We start from the raw sequence: 23,541 nt of genomic DNA, 5'->3' as shown, positions 1-23,541 counted from the left end.
ATTAAAATAATTAAAATAAATATTCATGAATTTTGTGGGAATCTAAGCTTGCCTAAACCCATGTAAGGTTTTTATTAATCAATGACATTGAAAATAAGATAATTGTCTAATGTCAGAAAAGGAATTTATCATAAAGATACAGGGATAGTCCTGAAACCAAGGACTGAGATGTCGCTTATGTACTGTACCATGCCTTTATAGTACACTATATAGAAAACCCCAAGAATTTTCTATAATTCTCTTCCATTTCATCTACAAGGCAAAATATGGTAAAGTTTACATTACCTCTGTTTAAAAGAACAGTCGGTTACTAACTGAAATCTCTTAACCCTGATTTTAGACTCCCAAGGAAAAGATTCTGATTGGTTCAGCATGAGACAGGTTCCATGCTATGGGCCAATCAGCTGTGGCCATGGGTTAAGGTGATGTTTTACAAAGCTTCATTGTTAACAGTGGATTGTGGAGTAAAAGCAGAGGAGCAATTACTAGAAAGGGTAGAAATGTCATGAACTGACTGGACAATCAATCGCAGTGACGTATACATAGCTTTAATCTGAGGATTCCAGGGGCCAGGGCAATTCATAAAAGTATGAATGTAGACCTTCCAGAGTCACACACAGACTATAATTCTGTATGTCTGAGATTAGAACTCAATATAGAGATGAATGTGAAAGAGAATAGAAACTTCTTGAAGTGTGCCATTTACTTCAATTTTTGTGTGTGACTTTTCTATTGCCTGGAAAGATCTTCTCTCTCTCTTCCTGCGGCAGATTCCTTTTTGACGTTCACATTTCAGCCTAGATGTCATCTTCTTCAGAAAGCCTCTCTTAATTCTCCCACAGTTAGGTTAACTGGCCTTCACATGGCACACTTATGTTGGGAGAGGTAATCTGCCATAGGCCCTGAACATCCCAGAATATTTTTTGCTGGGAATGCCAAGAATGTAAAATCCTTGACCACTCTTTACCCATGCCATTTCTCAGAGCTGTTTGCAGCGAGCAGCCTCGAAGGATGACATAGTATTTCCCCACCAACTGCGAGCAGGCATAATTCACCTTACTCTAAAAGTGTTAAGCCCCTAAATTCTGTTGCCTTACAGCTGCCAAACCATTTGTTCCCCCACGCTCTTCCCAGGCTTTCACAAGGCAGTACCTCAGCAAACTGAGGCCCCATGGAGAGATCGGAAAAGCTCCTTTGAGGGGAAGTCTCAGCAAACTGAGACCTGATGGAATTATATCGGTCCCTCCCCTTCAATGGATTCCTTGGAGGTGTGTGTGTGTGTGTGTGTGTGTGTGTGTGTGTGTGTGTGTGAAGGCAAAGTTCAGGCTGGAACACAATGGGAACTTTCAGAAAGATGGCCAGCAGGTTACGTAACACACAGATCTTTTGGTGGTACTTGCATTTTTTTTTTTTTAATTGGGAAATATTGGGGAACAGTATGTTTTTCCAGGACCCATCAGCTCCAAGTCAAGTCATTGTTTTCACTCTAGTTGTAGGCGCAGCTCACTGGCCCGTGTGGAATCGAACCAGCACTGTGCTCTAACCAACTGAGCTAACCAGCTGCCCCAACACACAGATCTTGAGATTAACAACCATTACCTCTTTAGAAGTTTACCAATAAAAACTACATGTTGGCTCGATTCAGGGTTCAGTCCCTGAGACTGTTCCTCTTGGCCCGTGCTTGCACTCTATTACTGACTACTGTCTTTTCTTAACCCTGCGCCCCCCCTTCTCCCTCCCCACAACCCACGTTGTGCTGGACGTGACAAATTCCATGTGCTTCTCTTGCAATGCAGGCACCCATGACAGACCTTTGCACTGTCCCCACTGGATCTAATGGGTATATTAGTTTGCTAGGGCTGCCATAACAAAATACCACGTATTGTGTGGTTTAAACAACAGAATTTTTTTTTCTCACAGTTCTGGAGGCTAGAAGCCCAAGATCAAGATGTCTAGAGGCTTGGTTTCTCCTGAGGTCTATTTCCTTGGAGTGCAGAGGGCTGCCTTCTCACTGCATCCTCGCATGGTCTTTCTTCTATGCCCAAGCATCCCTGAGGTCTCTCTGTGTGCCCAAATTTCCCCTTCTTATAAGGACACCAATTAGATTGGATTAGGGCCTGCCCTAATGGCCCACTTTTAACTTCATCCTCTTTTAAAAGGCCCTGTCTTCAAATAGTCACATTCTGAGGTACTGGAGCTAGTGCTTCAATATGTGCATTATGGAAGAACACATTCAGCCCATAACGGAACATGGGGATCCAACACAAGCCAGCATGAAGTTCTGGCTACTGCTTTTGCAGTGAATAAGAGCGTTTTCTGTCCCTGTCCCAGGAATCCTGTATCTTTTGACAGCATCCATGAAACAGTAAAGACTAACTTAGCTTGTCAGTAGGGTAAAATTCCAGACCCTGCACAGTTCTTGACACCCAAATTTTAGCACCTATCACACTATTTACTTGGCTTCATTGTCTTTCTTGTTCATTAAACCATAGGAGCTTTGAAGTGATAGTACAATGTCTAAAACACAGTAGACATTAAATAAATGTTTGTTGAGTGAATGAAACTTGATTTATGATCAAGAATCTGGTCAAGGCATTTGTTGATCTGAAGAGATACTCTTTTTAAGATATGGATTAAGATGAGAAAGAAAACGGGTTGGTACAGATTCAGTATTGCTAAACGCATGTTCAGATACAATGATATGGCTTCCTTGATATGTTCTCAAAAAACTGGGTGTTACCACTAGTGTTACATAATTAGGCCATATTTTACTATTATCCAGTACTAGCTAACCCTCAGATTATTTCTCTGGAAATTTTTTAAAGTTTGATCTTGGAAGAATGTAAACAAAATGTGTTCCAAACAATTTTTTTTTTAACTGATAGCTAGGGTAGAGCAAAGCTTTCAATTTAAAACATGCGGACACCCCCACAAAATAAATGTAAGCAATGAAAGTAAATACCAAGTAATGCCATACGTTAGCATTACAATCTACCAGTGATTTACTGTGAGTTTCTGAAAACCTTTCCAAAGTACAAAGAACACTAAAGTACAAAGAACACTAAAGTACAAAGAACACTAAAAGAGGTCAAGAGAACTGGTAAATATATGGGAAAGATTTGCCCTGGTAAAACTTGGTCATAGCAAGAATTAAAGTGAGGAGATGAAGAAAAGGCTGCCCAGTGCCTGCATCTGGCATTTCTGGGTTGAGAAACTACCAAGAGGGTGCAGAAGTTGTGTGTCCATTCTGGGATGTATGATCCCCCTGGTTCACCCTAACCTGACAAGAATCTTTATTTCCTTTGAATAGATTCAAACCATAAGCAGATAAAAGAGGGAGGAATAATTAACAAGTACGACTAAAATGGTCAGAAAAGAGAGGCAGACAGTGGCTTCCAGCTCTTAGGGCCCCTGCCAGTCTCTTCCCAGATCCAACTCCCAGCTTCTAAGGAGGGGCCGAAACCAGTCATTCCTCATCAGTTACAGAGACTGGAGCTACCTGACTTTGAAGTGAAGCTCACCCACGAGGCTCCAGGCCAGGCCTCAGCCTGACTTGCGCTACCTGAGTGCCCAGCTTCTCCTCCTTGCTTGGGGCTTCGCCCAAACTCAGTAGATGTTCAGAAAACATTTTTTTGAAAGAAGCAAATGGTAGGGGAAAGAGGATTAGGGAGAATGCAGGGAATCTCAGTCCTGTGAGAGATTGCTTAGCAGGAAACAAACAACGGACTCAGCCTACTGGTGTGAAGAGAGGGCTGTGAGAGGTGGCGCCGGGAGGAGAGCAATGACATTTGCTCTGCATCTTGTAAAGCCAGTGAAATTCCCTGCCTAAAGGCATTTCCCTAAATATTAAAGTTCTTTCGTCCCACGGCAGTCACTACTGTTTGCCTCCTTTAAAAACCATTTCCACTAAACAGCTCACAAATTCAAGCAACCGGATATGATAGCCGGCGTGCCAAGGCCTGGCGATCAAGGGCTCAGGATCTCACCCTCCGCCTCTCTGTGCGGGACCCACGATCTCAGTTCTAAATGGAGTCAAGGAGGCTGGGGGGAGGAGGGGACGTGACCCTCCGCAGTGCGCAAGGCGGGTGACTACCCCGCGCGCTCGCGTTCCCGCGGGGAGACAGCCAGGGGGCGGGACGGTGGGCGGCCGCAGACCCGCCCGCCCTGGAGCGGGCCCCCGCCCCGGCCCGAGGCGCTCCCCGCCCCTCCCGGCAGCCGGCGAGCTGGACCGCAGAGGCCCGGCGACCATGCGCCGCCTCCCGTGGGCCCTGCTGCTGCCGCTGCAGCTCGTTCTGCTTGTGGTCACCCGGGCCCCTGAGGCGCCGGTCAGCGCGCCGCGGAGCCTGGTGTGGGGTCCCGGGCTGCAGGCGGGCGTCGTTCTGCCGGTCCGCTATTTCTACCTGCAGGCCGTCAGCTCGGAGGGCCAAAACCTCACTCGCTCGCCCCCAGGTAGCGTTCAGCCGCGGGCTTCCCTCGCCCCGCTGCCCGCTCCCTTGCGTCCCCGCTGCGCGTCCTCGCCGCGACCGCACCTCCCGGGAATCCGCCCCTCGCCTGCGTGGCGTCCCTCCCCTGGCGTGTTCTGTCGCCCTCCCTCGGGTCTGGTCACCTCCTCTTCCCTCCATCGCCCCGCCACGAAGGGGGGAGGGAGTCGCAATAAGTCTGTTGAATGACTGGATGAACTCCGAGGGCCCTTCCTTATTTAATGTGCAGGGACTGATGTCCCGAGTGGAGGGCGCCCAGGGTGGTAAAGAATGCGGTGTGAGTCACGCGTCGGAGATGGACTTGCCACCCCTGACTTAGTTGTCCGAACTGTTCGAGCAGGGAGTGCCTTCACGTGTTGAGTCATCCAGCCCAGGAATCAGATCGCGTCGGGTTACGCGGCTTGGGCCTGCTGGGTTTGAAACAGCTAACTCCTACAATAAAGGAAACGTCAGAGCAGTAGGCAGAAAGGCAGGTCTGCCTGCTAGATTTCTGTTTTCTTATTGTTTTGAGATCTTGAAAGCAGATTGCAAGAATTAATGAAACTCAGTAGAACTCGGGAAGTGTTTGTTCCCTCTACCGAGGGTGCTCGGTCCCGAATCGCTCTGCTCAGTCGTCCTCCCACGTTCTTCACATCTTCTCAACTTCTTACAACTTGTCCTGCTGGTTTCAAGTTGTTGCCAGTCAGGATTTGTTAATTTATGTCCGGCCAAATGGCACCCTGTTTTATCAACAAAGAGATCATCAGAATAATCCAGTGCCTCTTCTTCCACTGCCAGTTGAAAACTATGACTAGTTTGTTTTTTTTTTTTTTTACAAAGACTTTCCATGGCCCTAAGGATCAGAAGAAAAGATTCTTAAACCCACATTCAAAGTCTTTGAATACACTATGGGTGTATTTTCTTCTTTATAGTTTTCTTTATTTTCTAAAATCAATTTTATAATGTTATAATGGGGAGGAAGGTTAGAAAGCAAAGAAGATGGAAAACTAAGAAAAAATTAATTTCACATGAAAAAATTCTGTGATCCAAAATGAAATACTGCTAATCTTACTGTTAACGAAAGAACTGTAAATTCAAGTAAAATTCCATTTTTTTATTCTAAAAATATTGGGAATTTTTTTTTTAAGTGTTAATACTAAACAGTGTTAAGCAGTGAGATACTCTCAGACAATCACTTTCATCCTACGCTAGTGGAGCACAAATTGGTCAAATGTTTCTGGAAATTAATTGTCAAAATATATCAAGAGTCTTAAACATTTGCAAACCTAATGTACAAAAAAAAAATGAGTTTCAACAGTTAGAAAATGTAACTTTTTAAAAAATGTCATTTATAAAAATTGCCTATGCATCTGGTAACCTGATTTCTGAGTATCTGTTCTGAGAAAATGATCAGAATTTGGTCAAATTTTTATATACAAGGATATTCTTGCACCGTTATAATTGTTTATTATAGTAAGGTTGAATAGCCAACTATAAGGTCATTTTTAAATAAAGTATGGTATATTCATGTGATAGAATATTTGACAGTCATTAAAAGTAACATTTTAGATAACACTTACATGAGGTATCTACAATAGCATAATTCATAGAAACTGAAAGTAGAATAGTGGTTGCCTGGTGCTGACAGAAGAAGGAAATGGGAAGTTGTTGAATCGTTACAGAGTTTCAGTTTTGCAAAATGAAAAAGGTCTAGAGATTTGTTGCACAAAAATGTGAATATATTTAACGCTACTGAACTGTACACTTAAAATGGTTAAGGTAGTTAAATTTATGTTGTGTTTTTTACAATTAAATTTTTTAAATTTTGAAGTAATGTTTTAAAAGTTACTTAATAATGTTTATACTAGGTTAAGGATGGATGAAACAGAAAAGAAACTATATAGTTTCATTCTAATTTTGTAATAAACAAATTAACCTGTACCTTGCTTATCAGTGGTTATAGCAAGAGAGTAAGGAAATTCTTTTCACTGTTCTTTTTTTCCAAGGAAATTTCCCCCCAAAATGATTGTATTGTTTTTATAATCAGGAAAAAAAGTCATAGGAGAAAACAGACTTGCACTACTAAGTCTTTTCAGACAACCTCACTTTCATTCCCTTAGACTCTACTTGTTTCCTTTCAGACCACTTGATTTCTAGTTTCCACTTAAAAGTCTGTCCTGTAGTTCTAAAAAGCAAACCCAGTTTCTTACATCTGCTGCTACCATCATTCATTTGCAAGTTTTGAAATCTTTCCCTCTCCAAGAACTAATTGAAAAAGAGGCAAATGTTTCTCAAACTATAGATGGTCTTACATGACCTATCAAGATTCCTTTAATACTATAATTATCGCTTCCATTTAACAGTGTCTGAATACATTATTACTCTGCGTGTCCCCAGGTACCCAGATAACAAACATGTTGTGAACTTGAATGGTCTAAAGCAGGGGATCTGAAACAGGAATTCACAGAAATTAGAGGGGTCTATGACCTTGGATGGGGGAGAAGAAAACCTATCTACATCTTTATTTTCACTAACCTCTGACTTAAATTGAATACTTCCTTCTATTATGAATGTAGGCAGAACCTATTGATATTTTTGTATTCCCAGCATCTAGCTCAGTGCCTGGCAGAGATGCTCAGTAAAATATTGTAGAAGGAAAAAGAGAAAGGGTGGAGGGAGGATGGTTGGAATATATCAAGATGGTAGGATACAAATACAGCTGACCCTTGAATGATGTGGGGGTTGACCCTGATGCTGTGGAAAATCCACATACACCTTTTGACTCCCCCAAAACGTAACTACAGTGTTTCTCCATATCAGAGGGAGATTGGTTCCAGGACCCCCACGGATACCAAAATCCACAGATGCTCAAGTCCCTTATATAAAATGGCATAGAACAATGCATACAGATAACCCTCTGTACCCTTGGCTTCCCAACCGCAGATTTAAAATACTGTCTTCAATCGGTGGTTGATTGAATCCACAGATGCAAAACCCAGGGAAATGGAGGGCCAATTGCACATTTATTGAAAAAAATCTGCATATAAGTGGACCTGCGCAGTTCAAACCTATGTTGTTCAAGGGTCAACTGTATATATTTTCTACTCAGTCCTATTCTACCTTCATCAGTAATGATATCTTCATAAAATAATCTTACTTCCTAGTTGTGCTGCACTTTACTGTTTTAAACTGTGCTCTATTTAATTTGTTCTGGTCTTGTGACGTAGAAAGGGTAGATATTATTCTTTTCACTTTACACACAAGAAACTGAGGCTCAGTGAAGCTAAAATGTTCTGCCCATGGCACCACAGCTGGTATTATGTGTCAGAGCCAAGATCAGACATCTAACCCCCGAATACCTAGTTCAATGCTCTTTCCCCTTAATCAAATCACCCGCTAATATAATTGTCGTGCATTAATTTTCAGTAAGCTCCTAGAAGGTATCCATGGTCCGCAGGCAGATAGATATTTTTGGAGAATTCTATTTAGCCTCAAGGCAAAACAAATTGGCCTTCTGGGACTCCATCCCCTTCGGTGTGGGGTCAACACTTTTGTTGCAGGGCAGAGAACCTTAATAAACTTTCTAAACAATGCAGGTAGGGGTTGGGGATGACTCAGTTTACCTGCAGTGCCAGAGGTTATTCCTCCAACTTTGAATTCTGTGAACCTGTATGCGAATGTTACGGACCGGAAAGAACCCAAGCGGCACTCAGAGAGTTAGGAAGGTCAGCTTTATTATGTCGGCGCTCAGCGGGATCTTTCCCAAAATACTGAGTCCCTAGCAAGGTTTTGAGCAGGTTTTTATGGGTTGGGACTTTCTGAGTCGGTGAAGTGATAGGTGTCGTCTGGTGATTGGCTCGGGGTGTAGCTTGGAGGGGGTTATGCGGCAGTGGGCTGGGGCTTAGGCTGGGGACTTCTCTCTTCGCTTGGGCCACCATTTTAGGTCAGTTTTTCCATCACTAACATTACACAACGTGACCAGATGGATTGAGGATGGGCTTTGAAAGAAGGAATTCAAGCTGTTTTCAAATACTGACTCTGCTACTCATATGCATGTGACCTTGGACACCTTACTTAACTTCTTCAAGGGAGCCTTAGTTTCCCTGATCTGTAAAATGGGGGAGATACTACCTACCTTACAAGTTCTTATAGGAAATAAATAAGGTAGAAAACTCATATGAAAACCTCAAGCTCAGGGACTGGCACATAAGAGCTAAGTAAGTGAAGTTTTTAAAAATGCTTTTGATTTCTTTCCAAATCAAAAGTCTTCAAAAGTTCTGATCTTAATGACATAAGGTTTTAATATTACCAACCTCCTTTTGTCTACACAGTCACTGCATTCTCATTCAATTAGCTATCCCTCTTAAAGAAGTTTGAATTTGCAGAGTAGAAAAACTCAAGCTGAGCTTCAATTCCGTTTCATTATATTAACCCCCAGGGCAGATGAGAATTCACATTCCTTCGTTCTGAAGCAATTTGAAATTGCACTCTTCTCATTTTCTCTTTTATGAGGTTAGAATTACTCATTTCTATTTCAGTCCTGATCATTATTATTTTGCATTGATTCTAATATTAATTTTGTATCAATCATAGGCATGAAAGATTACTATAAAAATAACAGAATATTTAAAATATGTATTCCCAATGGCTGTTATATTTTTATACACACATTTTGAAATATAACTTTTAAATACTATTCCAGAGGGGGGAAAAATGTTATAACTGGAAAAGACCATAGAGATCTAGTCCCATACTTTCAATTTAAAAATAATGAAGCATTTTGGAGCTAGTTTTCTTCTGTAAATCCAGCGTATTCCAAAAAATCACACAGTCATTACTGTGCTTATCTTATATTTGTTTTGTTTATTAAAATCATAAATGTATAGAGAGCAAGACTATTTGATCAGGAGACAAAACTTTTCTGTACTGTTTCTAGTCTAGGGAGGGAATGATGGAAATGGCTTCCTAGGCTCTGCCATCCTGATTTTCACTCTACCACACCCCATTGCCTCTCTGAAACCAGGTGGGAAATAACACAAGTCAATAACTTACGTGTTTCATTAAGCATTTCAGGTAATTGGCCAACATTTTAAGTAATTTCACATTAAGTTATTACCTTTCTTTTACAACCATTACAGTTCATTTATTTTACCAGATTTCTTTTGTAATTTCACCATATTTCAAGGATCCTAACTAAAATGCATGTGTTTGGTACTTAATTATTAATAGCAAGATGTCAGATACTACATTACTATTACTGAAGAGACTGAGAAACATTTCTCCTGACCCACAGGAAAAAATAAAACTCATGCGGATAGAAAGAAAGTAGAAACTTCACTCAATAGATTTAGAAACTAAGAATAGGAGATACAAACTTTTTCAATAACTTCAAAAATATATATTAAGTATGTTTAATTTCATAATATGAGAGATATGAGATGCGAGACTACTTTGGTCACAACTCACTGTTTTTTAAGTGCTGTGGATTTAAGAAGATTTGCCACTTTTTAAAAAAATGCCCTTTGGTATGGTGATTAACTGTGGTTAGGACATTAACTGATCTTTATTCTTAAAGCTCTTGAGAATCAGTTTGTGCATTGAGGGCAGGTACATCTTCTGCACTCTGAGGAAAGATATCTCAACATTTATACGTGGGCCACAGTGATATTAATCACAGCAGTGTTGTTTCAAAGCCTAAAAACATCAGCTAATATACTGTAAAGAGAAGGAAAAGTTCGCTTAGCAGGTATCGTTTACACTAGAACAGAAAACCCACAGAATTTGGGAGTTGAAAGGTATGTTAGATCATCCTAGTGTACCTTTCATTTCAACCAGAGGGAACAAGCTTAGAGAAGTAAAGTCTAGTAGTTACAAAGGTAGGGGTGTGTGTGTGTGTGCGCGTGCGCGCACAGTCTAGTAACTAGCTATAATCTCTCTCTACTTAAGGAAATGGGCTAAGAAGTATAGCTTGAAATTTGGGTTAGCAAAAGGAAAATTTCCTCAGAAATGAGGGTTATTAGGTATTGAAATGCTTTACAAAGAAAGTGTGTGTATATTTTACAAGGAGAAAGTTGGATTGCCTTAGAGCTCTGTTATTCTAAGAGTTCAGATTTTTAACTACCTGGACTTTAAACCTGCCCAAAGGAGAAAAGATCAAATAGGCAAAAAGTTAATCTCTTCCTTGCTTTTTTTATAAATTGATTTTGTTCATTCAATAAATCTTCATTGAATGACTAAATGAATCAACACTGAGTCAGGCCCTTGGCTTGAAGACATAAACCAGAATAATTTCTGGCCTCGAGGATCTTCCAAACTAAAATGATTTTGTTTACCCTTCATACTAGAAAAATAAGTAACTTCTGTGTAGAGACACCTATCCACTAATTGTTAACACAAATAACTGCGAAGTAGTAGAGTTATTTATATGTATTTTTTCTTTCAGGTCCAACACTATTCAAAGTAGTAGTCAAATCCCTTTCACCTAAAGAATTAGTCCGGATTCACGTCCCTAAACCTTTGGACAGGAATGATGGAACATTTTTGATACGGTATAGGATGTATGAAACTGTCATTGAAGGGCTGAAGATAGACATCCTTTATGGTGATGAACATGTAGCTCAGTCTCCCTATATTTTGAAAGGTAAGTGATTATTATATAATCTAGAGCCAGCCTCATGCCTTTCAAATGGGTTATGATTACCTTGAAGTCATAGGCAACAGAGGAAACGTGGTATATGTACTTCCTGAAGCTCAATTTAACTTGAAATTTTAAGAGAAAGAAAACAAAGTAACTTAAAGAGATTTGAATGATAAGAAAAAAAAAATCTTGTGTATTTAGCCAGGTAGCTATTTCTAGTTCCTTCCTTCTTTCCTTCCTTCCTTCCTTCCTTCCTTCCTTCCTTCCTTCCTTCCTTCCTTCCTTCCTTCCTTTTTGCATAAAGTAAGTTGCTTTATGTTCATCAGCCATTTATAACTTACTAGAAATAAATTTATCCACTAATTGACCCAGAGTAAGTTATATTGGGAGGGAGCATATGCCATACTTACTAAGCTGTCTGGGAGGGTGCGAAAAGAAGACTGGAAGTAGAAGCACAGGACTCTGACATAACTACTTTTACTACTGATGTATTTAGGGCAGATTTTCCTTGTCTGGCTATCTTAGAATTCACCAGGAAGTCATCCCGTGTTCACACCAGGGGCAGAAAGAGCTCCATGTGTTGTGGTGCTTGTCAGTGGAGTGTGGCATTGTGCGTGTTTTGCCTTTCCTAGGACCAGTGTACCACGAGTACTGTGAGTGCCCAGAAGAGAATCCTCAGACCTGGCAGAAAACTCTTTCCTGTCCAACTGAAGAACCACAGATTGCAAAAGATTTTGCTTCTTTCCCCAGCATCAATCTGCAGCAGATGCTAAATGAAATTCCAAAAAGGTTTGGGGATGACAGGGGTGCCATTGTTCATTACACAATTCTCAATAACCACATCTACCGGAGATCTTTAGGGAAATATACAGACTTCAAAATGTTCTCAGATGAGATTTTGCTATCACTGTCAAGAAAGGTATGAGAATGAATTCTTTGATTTTAAAAACAATGCAATTTAATTGTTTAGTTGTAACATTTAAATGCTTAGAAGAATAATGGCAAAGGATGGAAATGTATTCCAGGCTTTGAAATGTGCATCTAATGTGTCTCCACCTTTATGGATCTCTCTTTCCTTTCATAGTTTCATTAAATGGCCTGAGCCTCCATCCCAGATAAGTAGGCCAGGCAGGGAACTCCCAGACATTTACAGCCTCAGGGTCACTTCCAGAAGTTCTCCATTCTTGCTGAATATTCCTTCCACTCAGATTTCAGTTTCTGCAGCTGTTTTCTTCTTGTCACCTCAAAATAACTTGAATTTAGAGCACATGTTTCTTGTTCTACCCTAAGCACCTCTAAAAAATACTGTGGATGGCACATTCTGTTGAAGATTGGGGTAACAGAGAAAGGTGATTTGTACCAGTACATAGTTAAAAACAAAACAAACAAAAACCCTAACACATAAAAATAGATATTCTTGTATTAATCAGACTCTCAGTCATCCTTGCCTCTGGGAATTTCTCACTGACTGCCCTTGATCTTCAGGTCTTGGCTTCTCACTGAATACAGTTGGGCCCTCTATCTTTCAGAAGACTTTTCCACAGCCCCAACAACCAACCCCGCGCCCACTCCCATCCCCCCATTCAGTCTCTCTTTCCCCATTTGCAAAACTCTTAAGCAGAGCAATTCAAAGTGACTTTTGTTCTTTCTTCCTGATTATGCAGCGTGAAAGGTGAGGATGGGCAATTTTTACCTTTCTCATCCAGAAAGAACACCAAGATAGTTTTCTAAACCCCAAAAACCAACTTTCCTTATATGAGTTATAAAATTTCCCAAGTATGCTAAACATGTGGCTGCAATCATTTCATTTCTGATTTTAAGTACCCATCGCTTCCCCTCTTCCCACCAGCCCACAATATGAACATATTATGGGCACCTGATCCTAACAGTGTGCTTTCTTCCTGGCCTACCACCAGTCAGTCCACCCTGTCCTGTATTCCTGTATTTTGTCCTCATGTGGATTTTAACGAAGGATGATTTTGTCCCTCATAGGACATTTGACAATGTCTAGAGACATTTTTGGTTGTCACCACTGGGGGGAGGGGTTGCTGAGGCCAGGGGCAATGCACAGGACAGTCCCCCTCAGCAAAGAATTGCCTAGGCCAAAATGTCAGTAGTGCTGAAATTGAGGAACCCTGCTCTACCGTGAGAACTTCTGACTTGGAGTTTATTAATGAGGTTATACATGACAGCAGGGAAGCAGCAGGGTAAATAGTCACATCCCTTGCCCTTACCTTTTGTTCCAGGTTCTTTGCTTGGTGACTGGGAAGAAATATAAGATAAATGAGACTCACCTCTGTTCTTAGAGCACCTCACTCTAGTGGGACTTGTTTTTATACTTGGAAGTGAAGGTGGGATGTGAAGACAAACAAATAATTGTACCACAACATGATAGGCATGTAAGACAAGTAGGTACTCTGGTTAAAGTGCCTGGGGAGGGCGAATCATAGCAGCAGAGGTAACATTCGATCAGGATTTAGGCTGAGAAAGGAGACTGACAAGTGAATAAGCAGGAGAACAACATTCCAACTGAAGATAATTATGTATTAAAGTGGATGGCATTTTCATAGAGTAGCCGAAAGTTTACTGGGGTACGGGCAGATGGAAGATGAGGCTCAAAGCTAAGCTGGAGCAAAATAGTAGGGCTTTGAATCCAGCCAGAGTTTAGACCTTGTCCTCTAGGTTTAAGGTTCTGTTAAACCTAGTAGTAACGTTAATTTGGGATTTAGAAATCGGGGCAGCATTTTCCACTTCTGTAATTCTACTTAAAATGTCACCTCTGAGCAGAAGTAGCTGACTCCTGGTTAAGCGAATTGGCCATGTCTCATCCTCATCCTTGATATTCTGATGCTACCTAATGACTGAAAGGCATTCTTTGCTTTTCTGATGCTATTTTCAAATGTTCAGTTTTATCAGAAATATTTAAGGAAGCCAAAGAACTAAAGCATTTAGTACCAAAGACTGAAGTCTTCCCAGCAGTGATGTTTATACTTTTGTTTATTTAGGTTCTTCTCCCAGATTTAGAATTTTATATTAATCTCGGAGATTGGCCCTTGGAACATCGCAAAGTCAATGAGACCCCTGGCCCTTTACCTATCATTTCATGGTGTGGCTCTCTGGATTCACGAGATGTTATCCTTCCAACATATGACATCACACACTCCACACTTGAAGCAATGAGGGGTGTTACAAATGATCTCCTCTCTATTCAGGGAAATACAGGTAAATTCAAGTTCATTCTCTAACAGAAAACTTGGAGGTAAAAATGTGAAGGGGATAAAAAGTTAAAAAAATGAAAAAGGGAATATTTAATCAGAGAGAGTGTATATATGTTAATCAGAGTATATATATATATATATATATATATATATATATATATATACTCTCTGATTAAATATTCCCTTCATCTTTTTTATTTTATATATATATGTATATATATATGTATATATGTATATATATACGTATATATATATATATACGTGTGTGTATATATATATATATTTAAATAACCATTTTGCTTCTTTTCTAACCAAGAAAAAAGTAAAACAGCACCCTAATTTCTAAAGTGGTTTGTTTCGGATTCTTCTAATCCCAAAACTAATGCTACATGGATTAGGCTAGTAATGTCCAAACCTACTGTAACTGAGTCTCTTTTGAGCCGCTCACTTGTAAATACTATTTGAAAATATATATTTGGTAAAATTGTCACTTAACTTAGTTCTGACTCCAATGTCTTTACATTGCTAGATGAAATGAGAGAGAATATTGAAAATTATAAGATTATATCATATGTAAGAGAATTGTGATAGCAGTACAATTTGGGTATTACTACCTCTAACACTTTGTGAGATACTCTCCCCTTTCCTCTTTCTGCCTCTCTTGATCCTTTAAAATCCCATTTCCTTTCACCCTGTTTGATGGTCTTAAGTTTATGGTACAACACAGCTTTTTATTAAACTAAGTTCCCTGAGTAGAAAAAACCCTGCCTTGTTTTTATAGCCTCTATTTCTGCTTATTGTGGTTTGGTGGACTTACTTAGTAGACAAGACCAGAGACTCCTTGTAAACTCTCTAGAGATAATGTGGAATGAAAATTGACCTACTTTTTATTTGATAACAGTGAATTTCTGAAAAGTATACTAACATAGTAAAGAGATTGGCTCCCTCCAATATCTATGCTTTATCTCTTAGAACACTGACAGGTGTTAACTAATGACCTCTCTTTAGAATAATAGAAATAGCTTTAAATTAATATTCTTCCAGAATATTTCCCTCCCAGGAAAGGCATATACAGGATATAAATAGATGTATATATGTATATATATACATATATTTGCATTTATCAGCATATTAGAAAAAGCCTTCCCTGTATTCAAAAGTTATGTGCTCCAAATTCCGAACAACCTAAGGATTAAAGACATGTGGGTGTCAGTTATATAGCTTGTTCGTCACCTTGTCTAAACACAAAAGCATAGCTCATTTTTTATTGTGAAGCACAAAAGATGGAAGAAGCGAATGCCTTGGTGAGTAGGCCAAGTCATTGAATCTCGTTTTGCTTTGAACTTGATCCAACATTATTTGGGATATTTCCTGATTTTGTACAACAGAAACTCCAACACTTGTGTAAGCTTTTGCTAGTAGATAAATGGATGAAATTAGAGCATCCTAATCCCATATGGTTTGGAAATAGCATTTACTTTAGAAGATGTGTTGATGATAAAAGAGCTTTAACATCTTAAATGACAATTGTAAATTAAAGATGATTATACTTACGATATAAAAATGTCAAATTCCTAATCATATATATATGTATTTTTTATGGTTTCAAACTTCTAGGGCCTTCCTGGATCAATAAAACAGAGAAAGCTTTCTTCAGAGGTAGAGATAGCCGAGAGGAGAGGCTTCAGTTGGTGCAGCTGTCCAAAGAAAATCCACAGCTACTAGATGCAGGAATTACAGGGTATTTCTTCTTCCAAGAGAAAGAAAAGGAGCTTGGAAAAGCGAAATTGATAGGTTTCTTTGATTTCTTTCAGGTATGCATTTAAGTCTTCCAGGATGGATATGAAGTGATAAATTGTAAATAACTGGGCTTGGGTCAACTTCTCCTGTCTTGTGAACTGACACAAACTTTGTTATTGGGCCGGAGGAATTACAAAACTCACTGTGGTTTCCTTTTGTTGTTGTTGTTGTTGTTAATTTTGTCTACCTAGTAGCTTAGAACTATATTTAATACCCAAAATATAGTACAAGGATTAACCTGGGGTTTGGGTGCATTTCTCTGTTTTTCTCTTTTGTGTATTTATGTTTAATAAACAGAATATAAATGTCTTTTATATAAAGGGATCTCAGATGCCTTTTGTAAATTCCATTTAAGTAAAATAGGAGCTAGAATTGGGGTTAAGTCCTGCCTCGAGTTCTACCTCTGCCTCTACCTGTGGGGCCTTCATCTCTTAGCCTCTCGCCTCTAAACCCGTGTAATGCCTGCCTAGCTCCTTCAGAGCGTTGTCACAAGGTTCAAAGGAGATAAGATATGAACAGTGTGACAAAACCTGACTGGCTAGTGAACTCCGTGGTACCAATTAGTTAAGAAAAAAATAATTACTAAATCTATGAGTATATTCTGTTCATCTCTGTGATATAATGAAAGAACAAGGGATTTGGACTCAGGTTTATAAATTTCTCGGAACACTAGTTTTTTTCATTTGTAAAAAAAGTGGAGGGGATGACAATATCTGCTTCACATTATTATAATTCAATGAGGTTTAATACCGCGCCCATGAAAAGTGAGTTTGAAATGTAAATCAAAGTTTATGAACCCAATAAATATGTAAACAGAGTATGTGGGGTGTTGCCAGCCTTGCACTGGCCCTTAAATTTCTCCAGGTTTCTGTCCCCTCAACTCTAAAACTGAGCTTTCAGATAATGCCTTCGTTTTTCATACTTATGAGGGTATAAGGAACAGAGGAAATAATGTGAAGTAAAAGTATACATTCGTATCAATATTCAGCTTTAATAAACAAAGAACTTTTGAAAATAGTTTTCCTACCTGGTTAGAGAAATCCAAATTCCCCATTACACAGATATGGTTGAAATAAGTATTCCTGTTTGCGAAAATTATTTATTGCCTTATCTTTAAATGCATTGTATTTCTTAAAATTAACCTACTAATGCCTGCTTATGATTTTAATACACAGAGAAAATGTGAGTTACATAATACAATATAAAATTGTTGAGCAATAAAGTTAGAAAGTGAAAATAATTCCTTTATATTTAGTATTACAGTGTTGATGAGAAGCAAAAGTGAAGCAAATGACTGTTAACGTTTTTGTTTATGTTTGTTTTAGTACAAGTATCAAGTGAATGTGGATGGGACTGTGGCTGCTTACCGATATCCATACCTCATGCTGGGTGATAGTCTGGTTCTGAAGCAGGACTCACCATATTATGAACATTTCTATATGGCACTAAAGCCTTGGAAACATTATGTTCCAATTAAAAGAAATCTTGGTGATTTACTAGAGAAAATTAAATGGGCCAAGGTATGCTTTCCGAATTTTTGTTTCTTTAGGCAATAACAAATTCACCATTACATGAGTTCCATCATAACACAATTTAGTTTGACATAATTTGGTCAAAAGAAATGTTTTCTGAAATTTTTATTCCCTTGAAATATCTAAAGAACCAATATCAGGATTGTTTTGTATACCCTCTATCAACATTTTTAGAAGATTTGAAATCCAGTGTTATATAGAATACAGAATGGTCTAAAGGAATCACTATTCATGCACACACACACACACACACACACACACACACACACACACAAGGAAAACACACCAAATGCAAGTTACAGATTGAAAAGACCAGGGTTAATGTGCTTGATGTACAAGAAAACATTTAAGGCAATTATAGTACTCTTCTTTTCCTCAGTTAGAAAAAGGCACAAGTTCATAATGAATATATGATATACAACATCCGAAGAATCACGTTTCCCATAAAATAAGAATTCTTTTTAAAAGGAAAAGTGTTAAAAAGCTATTGTATTTTATTATGAAACTATAGAAATTTACCCCTCCATTATAAGACTTTATATTGTTTCTAAGTTTCTGAGCAGCAATATTTGGTTATGGAAATAACTGGGTGCCTGAGGCAGGATAATTTTTGTGACTCTTTATAGAGTCAGAATTGCTTACAAAGTGCTTTTCCTATGGGCAGCATGGAAGAGTATTAGCTATTTTCCAAATGTATAATTAGGAATGCTGACTATTCCTGGAACTAAAGGAGCAGCCTGTGGGTACTAATAACTGAATTTTTTATTATAACAACAATATAATCTTCCATAGGTAACATTTTGTAACAACTTTTGGGCTCTGACTGCATATTTAAATAGGAGTTTTAAGAGATTTTGTAACATGAAAACTAATTAATTCTATTCTATTTTGTATTTTAATATCAGAGAAAGCTAGGATGGGGGAACAGGTGATGAGTCCTAAATGTCCTGGGTAGCTAGGAAAATACCAAAATAGTCACAATACAATCTCCATGTGGGTTGTTGCACTTGGAAGGGGGTAGTTATTGGGCCTGTGAAATAGGGTCCAAACATGTATGATCATTTATTTCCATGTAACAAAGATGTCTAAGAAAGTACTTTTTCTACTTCCATAGCCTCATTCTTAAGTTATATTTTCATCATGTTCCATCTCTCCCATGCTGGTCATATTCAACCCTATATCTGTCCTATCTCATACTCAACCTTAGCTTCGTCTGTAGGTCACAGGAATAATTTTCATTCATTGTTGTTTTTTTTAAAACCATTCAGGAAAATGATGAAGAAGCCAAGAGAATTGCAAAAGAAGGGCAGTTGACTGCTAGGGACTTGTTACAGCCACACAGGCTTTACTGCTATTACTACGGAGTCCTGCAGGTCAGTGCTGAGTATCCATCCTGCTGGGTCACGTTCTCAAACCACATACTTGGCCTGAGTGCCTCGCGTCTTAGAGGGGTTCAGAGGGTCAGCCTGTACAGCTCAGGTTAAGCCGAGGCACCCACCTATGGAAGTAGGAGTAGTGTTAAGTCCCTTTGTAGTCACCATATTTTTATCTCCATTCAGCATTATAGAAAGCAATGCTTAGAGTCCTTACAAAAATAGATTAAAAGTTCCTCCCATCTTGTCAGTGCTTTCTTTCATTAAATGCCTCATGGAATTCCTAGCTTAGGTGTTCGCTGAACACCTAAGAGAACCTCAGAGAATATCTTTCCTCATCTGGAAAATAAGAGGGGTAGACTAGAGGTCATTAACATCTCTTTTGCCCGAAATGTCCAGCTTTTTGCTCTCCCTAGTACTTAAGAGTCATGCTTTTGCTATCACAGACGGGATGGGAAGCAAATATTTAGCTTGCTATGTAAAATAAACAAATGAAAAATATTTGTAATAGTTCTAACACCTTAGGGCTGAAGTACTGTACAAATGTTTATTGGGAATACAAGGATTGGTTCTTTGAGTAACTGCCTTGTGTTTTGCTTAGTAAAATCTAGTCAGGAAGAAAAAAATAAGAAATTATGTTTTTGTTTTTAACCTAAACTTATTTTTCTGTGGGCAGTAAAAAAGTAAATTTCTTCAGATTCTTGTATATGCTACCCTCTCAGAAAAATTTAAATGATAATTACACCATTTGCTAGAAGCAGCTTTTCCTTTAAATGAGTTCTGTTCCCTCTTCTGGTCTAGTTGTAATTTTAATAGTAGGAGTTTCTCCCCCTACAATATTAATTAGACTCATGTACTCATGTCTGTATTTAGTTGTGTTTGGCCCTGTACCAGGAGTATAGAGCTAAATGTACCAGGAACCACTTACCTGATATATCCTTTTTTTTTTAAATAGGGACATTTTTATTAAAATCAGAAATAGGACAAAGTACATAGTATATATGTAATTATGTTTCAGTCAAAACCCCAAATGGCTTTTATTGCTTGAAACTTCACAATATAAATACACATGAAATATCCAATTTATATGAATATTTATCAGTGGCCAAAGTGGAGGAACATTTCACAGGCCTGTCACCATTTACAAAATATTTGTGACTACAGTCTTAAAGAGAAGGATGTGTGAGACCACCAACTTTATTTTGAGATGTTTATCATCTTTATTTGCTGATTTGAATATTAATAAAGTTAATTATTCATTAACAAGCAGAGGATAAATGCTGAGGGGCTGTGTTTCAAGTAGGGACGGACATTTGACTTGACATCCTTTTTTGTAGAAGCTTCCTACCTACACATAAAATTGTGGACTAGGGTTCTTGCTAGATTATGATATATAACACTAGTATTTATACCAACTAAAGTTAAAATGTAACTTTGGGACTGGAATAACCAGTCCAAACCAGACCTTTGGTTTTAGTCTGAAGATCCACAGCAACTGAAAATGAGAGCATGCGTGGGGAGAGTCCAGTGGAATGAAATGTCGACTAATCTTTTTGTTGCCTTCAAAAACACATTTCAGAAATATGCTGAGCGTCAGTCCAGCAAACCTGAAATACGTGAGGGAATGGAACTTGTTCCTCAGCCAGATGACAACACATCCTTCTGCCAATGCCACAGGAAAAGGCCTTCAAGAGAAGAGCTGTAAATCAGTTCAGATTCACAGGCCTGTGTATGCCGGCCACATCCTCGATGGAAGCATTCAGAGAGGATCTAAGCTGTGAAGAACACAGTTTAGAAGACGTAACCCAGAGGACCACGTCTCTTGGTGCCTTTACAGAATATTGATGGATAGAGCAATATTACATCAAGTATTACCAAATATTTTTCGGTATTAATTTCTTTGGAGTAAAAACTGCTATTATCAGTATCACCGTTTCTTTAAAAAGAAAATTTGCGGCTCAAAGTAGGGGGGATTGTGAAAATATGAATCACTCTCTGTGAAACCATATACATCATATTTATTGGATTGTTTCTATCCCTCGCTCACTTTCCATCTTCCACTTCCAGTTATGAAGACAAAATATTTGTGCAGGGTTTTTCTTTCCACTCGCTGCATTATTTCAAACTGCTTTTGACATTCAGTAATAATAAGCCTCCTCCTGGAAGGTCTGATAAGAATGATTAAGAAGGAAGAAGAGGATGACGCTGTTATTAAAGGTAGCTTGGATTCTATGGAGGGAATATTTTTTAAAGCTAGCTCATATCTTTTTAGCTAAGTTTTACCAACCCCTGAGACAAAGTTAAGGAGAAATTGTGCCTTAAGCTAATAATTTACAATCTATCTGGGTGTACACCCATCAAGGACAGCACAGTTAACTACATGAGATTCTCCCATAGGTACCATATATTATCGATAGATTGAGTAGGTAAGAGATAACCATAGTTAGGTGGAGATCTATAATTCTTTTTAGTCTCTAAAAGAGATACTTGAAAAGCTCTGGAACAAGCTGCAGAAAGCCGGGGATCTTGGGATTTACTAATAAGCTGACAACAAAGGCAAGCATGCATTCCTCACTGCACTGTTCCTCTATTTCACTGGTTTGCATTGCTAAGATAAAAACTTTGGAAATGTCCTCTGCCTTTTAGGACAGGGTCAAGATGTAAGACTTATAGCCCAGAAATTCATTACACACTCCTTGTAATATAATACCACCAATCTAAGATTCAGTTCACTAAAGAACACACTCCAAAAACAAGCTGTCCACACTCCCAATCTGAAAATATTTACTCCCCTAATTGAAATATTTACTTAGTCTGGAAAACAATGTAAGCACTTTAAAGTAGTCATATCTGTTATTTTTTGAATTTTTTTAAGATTCAGTAAGAATTTTTTTTAAACCAAATAACAGCAAAATTACATTTAGGAACAGTGTAATCAAAGCCAAGTATCCATGGAAAACTCCCACCAGTTGTTGAAAAGCACAAGTGCACAAGTATAAAATAAAGGGCAAGTTGTACTGAGACCATACCCTAATGAATCCATGTCCTACATATATTGTACGTGGAATTTGGGGTTCGTCAAAACTGAGATTTTGGAAAGAGAGTTTGCCCTCTCTCACATCTCCCATGTGTGAAATGGCTAGTGGCATTTTGTTAGAAACGTCTTAAATTTTAAAAATTTGTATTGCCTGCTGCCAAATAGGCCTAATAGTTAAAAGCGAGCTGTAACAAACCAGGCAGCTCCTGGGTGTGGAACAGGAAGGATGTATTTAAAGAATTAAATGGAAACCCTCAAGAAATTCTACAGGTAGAGAGCAGCCTTAATCTAGATATTCTTCCATCGTGCCAGTTCAGTCATAGCCTTTAAAAAGGGTTTTACACATGGCATTGTGGTTTGTTGACATGAATCTAAATTAATAAAAATGGGATTTCCATGATTCTTTCCTTTTTAGTTCATACATTACCCACATATTGCATTAATCATTTTTAATACTTCAACTTTCATGAAAAATATCTGATTTTTAAAAGGAGGAGAGAGATGTAAGGATATGAAAGTAAATATAATAACGCATTTGTCTAAGCTATCAAAATGTTTGTTGCAGCATTGTTTTTACTAATAAAATCTTGGAAACACCTTAAATAGCCATCAGTAGGGAACTGGCTAAATAGATATTGATACATCAAGGAATACAGTACAACCATTAAAAAGAATGAAGTAGCTCTAAATGTATTATCATGAAAGATTTCCATGACACTGTCCAGAGAAAGAAAAAAAAGTTACAGGACAATATGTATAATGTAAAGGCATTTACGTAAAAAACAAAAATATATCCATGTGTTTGAAAGTTTGGAAGAATATTCACCAATATCTGAGGACAGGATGGAGAAAAGGGAATTTTTACTTTTTGCTTTCTATCTGTCTATGATATTTAAAATGCTTTCACTGTAAGTATGAATCAGATTGTAAAATAAAGAAAAATGCAAACCTAGCAAAAGACAGTAAATGCACAAACGATATACATAGGAAAAGAAAGTGGGTATTTGTATTTTCCATTATGCTTTTTTAAAATCTATGTCTAGAATTTTATATCATGGAATTTATTAAATACACTTTAAAAATAAATTTTGTAAATAAAATTTTGAAAATTTTCATTTTTTAAAAAAGATTGTAAACACTAATAGCCCTGGTATTTCTGTAACTGGGTTGGGTCATTTTAATTCCATAAGACTTCATGAATAAATGAACCAAAACTTCTACTACCACCACTCAATAGCTAATGAGTAAAAATCTAGCATGAGAGGAAATGATATTTTAAGTTATTTCAGGTGAAAATACAATCTGTGCAGTGTCTTAGTTCCGATTGCCATTATAACAAATACTCGTATACCATCGAGTGGGTAGCTTAAACAGCAAATATTTATTTCTCACATTTCTTGAGGCTGAAAGTCCAAGATCAAAGTGCCGGCAAATCCATTGTCAGATGAAAATCTGCTTCCTGGTTTGGAGATTGATGGCTTCTT

General features: G+C 38.3%; 1 protein-coding gene across 1 annotated transcript; it reads left to right on the top strand.

Annotated features, from left to right (window-relative positions):
* Nucleotides 1-4,135: 4,135 nt before the first annotated feature.
* Nucleotides 4,136-23,170, top strand: POGLUT3 (protein O-glucosyltransferase 3). Its single transcript, XM_019718723.3, has 8 exons — nt 4,136-4,449; nt 10,903-11,100; nt 11,730-12,016; nt 14,103-14,319; nt 15,933-16,129; nt 17,441-17,635; nt 18,916-19,020; nt 20,600-23,170. Exons 1-8 carry the CDS (start codon nt 4,248-4,250, stop codon nt 20,723-20,725), a joined length of 1,527 nt encoding a protein of 508 aa, XP_019574282.1. The 5' UTR covers nt 4,136-4,247; the 3' UTR covers nt 20,726-23,170.
* The last annotated feature ends 371 nt before the right edge of the window (nt 23,171-23,541 follow it).

The sequence above is a fragment of the Rhinolophus sinicus genome, chromosome 14 (assembly GCF_057876585.1).
Source record: "Rhinolophus sinicus isolate RSI-liver-muscle chromosome 14, RSI-T2T, whole genome shotgun sequence".
NCBI classification, from domain to species: domain Eukaryota; kingdom Metazoa; phylum Chordata; class Mammalia; order Chiroptera; family Rhinolophidae; genus Rhinolophus; species Rhinolophus sinicus.
This window is presented reverse-complemented; position numbering and strand designations above follow the sequence as displayed.

Excerpts from the sequence above, each read along its gene's own strand:
- POGLUT3 (XM_019718723.3), top strand. The coding sequence starts at position 4,248 with ATGCGCCGCCTCCCGTGGGCCCTGCTGCTGCCGCTGCAGCTCGTTCTG. Across the intron at positions 12,017-14,102 it reads TGCTATCACTGTCAAGAAAG|GTTCTTCTCCCAGATTTAGA; the intron begins GTATGAGAATGA and ends TTGTTTATTTAG. Across the intron at positions 16,130-17,440 it reads GTTTCTTTGATTTCTTTCAG|TACAAGTATCAAGTGAATGT; the intron begins GTATGCATTTAA and ends TGTTTGTTTTAG.